This window comes from Caretta caretta, chromosome 9 (assembly GCF_965140235.1).
Source record: "Caretta caretta isolate rCarCar2 chromosome 9, rCarCar1.hap1, whole genome shotgun sequence".
NCBI lineage: Eukaryota > Metazoa > Chordata > Testudines > Cheloniidae > Caretta > Caretta caretta.
In genome coordinates, this window is record NC_134214.1 from 64,228,558 (window position 1) to 64,231,141 (window position 2,584).

Here is a 2,584-nt window from a genome sequence, read left to right on the forward strand (position 1 = left end):
TGCCACCAAGGCACATTTAGACTCCCTTGGTTGAGTTTATTATTTGGGGGGCTTTTTCTCTCAAAAGCTTGTTTGGAATGATAGCGGAGGTGAAAGGGCACTTGGCATCTCTCAGGAGTCTCTGGTCAATATTTAATCTGCTATGGATTATTTTTTCCTTCCAGGGAGTTTCTCCTCCCCTCTCTCCCGCTCCCACACAGATAGCCCCACAGACCTAGCATACAAGGACCGGGGAGGAGATAAGCCCAGATCACCGAGCTGCTCTCCAAGAGCTGGGACAATAGAAAGACAGGAAAGGGGCTGGTGGTGAGGAGCCAGGCAGCCAGCAAGGAAAGGCAGGAGCAGTCAGCCACAGCCAGGTGAGGAGAGCGACTGAAGATGATCTCAGTCGGGCTACAGCTTGTGGGCTACATCCTGGGGGGGCTGGGGTTGCTGGGCACAGTGATCACCACGCTCCTACCCAGCTGGAAGAAAAACTCCTACATTGGCTCCAGCATCGTGACGGCGGTGGGCTTCACCCGGGGCCTTTGGATGGAATGTGCCATACAAAGCACCGGAGTCACCCAGTGCGATAGCTACAACTCCCTGCTGGCCCTGCCGCCCGACATCCAGGCAGCTCAGGCTTTGATGGTGACCTCCTGTGCCGTCTCCTCGCTGGCCTGTATCGTTTCCGTGATGGGGATGAAGTGTACCATCTTCGCTAAGGGCTCCTCTGCCAAGGACAGGGTAGCAGTGACAGGGGGTGTGATCTTCATCGTGGGGGGTGTGCTGTGCTTCATCCCCGTGGTGTGGAGCACCCACGTGCTGCTGCAAGATTTCTACAACCCGATCCTCCCAGACAGCACCAAGTATGAGATGGGGGAAGCGTTGTACCTGGGCATTGTCTCAGCCTTGCTAACCCTTCTTGGCGGTTGCATCCTCTCTGCATCCTGCCCGCCCCGGGAGTCTGAGACAACCTACCACAGCGCCTACCAATCCAAAGCCCTGGTGAGCCCCCATCCATCCATCAGCCATACTCAAAAACCTAAGAGTGAGTTCAATGGCTACAACTTGACTGGGTACGTGTAGGAGCCCCGAGGCCTGGCCAACTCCCCAGCAGTAAGGCAGCCGGTATCTAAAACCCTCACTTGCCTTGGGGGCCACTCAGAAGGACTGGACTGGGGGAGGTAAGAGGAGAGGCCGAACCAATCACTCGAGCTTGTCTCTCTCATGCACTTGTCCTTGAATCCCAATTTCCAGTGACTGACCGATGCTCCCACAAGGCACTCAGCAGCTCGCATGGACTAGGCTGGTTCTGGCCTTCTGCCATAGCCCCCTCAAGTGGCAGGCAGCAAAACACAAGCCCAGGGGAGCACTCTCCATTGGGAACCCCCCTCTGCACCAAGAGGAAGAGCAGCATCCCAGATGGCCGTCCGCATGAGAGCAGCAAGTGCTCAGTCGGCACAGCAATAGATGGACTTGTGGAACGCAGCCCCAGCACCTGGCTCTCGCAAGTGGTCACGGGCCTGCGTGCTCATGTGCACAGGACACAGATCAAGGGGCATGTTTGCCAATGCCGCCCGCCTGCAGGTGAAGGACAGTGAAGATGGGAGGGTGCAGTCACACAGCAGGTGGAAGAGCGTTTGACAGGGCGGTGGGCCAGGGGTGAGCTTGCTAGGACTGGCCATGGAGCACTTACTGTACTTTGGAGTGATTTGGGGAGGGGGGTGAGGGGAAGAGGCAGCAGCTCTCCAGGAGCAGCACATTTGCTGAATGGCCCCGTGGGTCAAGAATGACGAGGCATTGCAATAAATCTGTGTTACAGTCATGCTGAAGCTGACTTAGCTTTCCTTCTGCGCCGAAGGGGCTCTGCCCTCACCCCCAGGGAACCCCACCCACGCTGGGCCAGGCCATCTTGTGCCCATTACAGCTGCCCACTTGATGCCCAGCCAGAGGGCAGAGGCTCGGAGGTATATTTCAAAGGGGACTGGGAGCCCCAAACCCAACCCCCCGTGCAATCCTGTGTTTGTTTCCGTGCTTGGCTTTGAAGAGCCGTGACCCTCAGGCATGAGAACGCCACGGCCCCTTGCAGATGGTCCGAGTAAACAAACAGATCTAAAAGAAGACAGGCTGCTGCTCAGGAAGGGCCCAATTCTGGTCCCTCTCAACTCAGTGGGAAAATACCCACTGACCTTCGGGGAACAGAACTGGGCCCTGAGGTAAACAGGTGACAGGAGCTCAGTGTGGAGAGTAGATATATTAGCACAACCCTATTACCTCTGGGAGCACAGCTCCAGTCCTGCCAGAGATTCGCAGGGAGCAGAGAGACAGCATGGTCCAGTGGATGGAGCAGTGCCCGGGGAGCCAGGAATGCCTGAGTTTAAGCCCAGCTCTGCCAGTGACCTTGGGCAAGACTCCATTCCTCCATGTAAAACAGAGCTAACACCTGCCTTGGTAAATGCCTGGAGACCCTAGACTGGAAGGGTCTCTCAACAGGCACACAGAATTGTTATTAAGGACTTTGGTGGGGTCCTCCTCACATGAGACCCTCCTGTCTTGTGGGTGGCGCAAACAGCTGTGTGACGCCCCGTGCGTCACTCCCTGC

At 56.7% G+C, this 2,584-nt stretch overlaps 1 protein-coding gene across 1 annotated transcript; it reads left to right on the top strand.

Annotated features, from left to right (window-relative positions):
• Window positions 1-231: 231 nt before the first annotated feature.
• CLDN2 (claudin 2) lies at window positions 232-1,773 on the top strand. The gene has a single exon (XM_048864391.2). The coding sequence runs from the start codon at window positions 379-381 to the stop codon at window positions 1,066-1,068; it is 690 nt and encodes a 229-aa protein (XP_048720348.1). The 5' UTR covers window positions 232-378; the 3' UTR covers window positions 1,069-1,773.
• The last annotated feature ends 811 nt before the right edge of the window (window positions 1,774-2,584 follow it).

What these genes read in the sequence shown, in the direction of transcription:
- CLDN2 (XM_048864391.2), top strand. Translation starts at nt 379, where the DNA reads ATGATCTCAGTCGGGCTACAGCTTGTGGGCTACATCCTGGGGGGGCTG.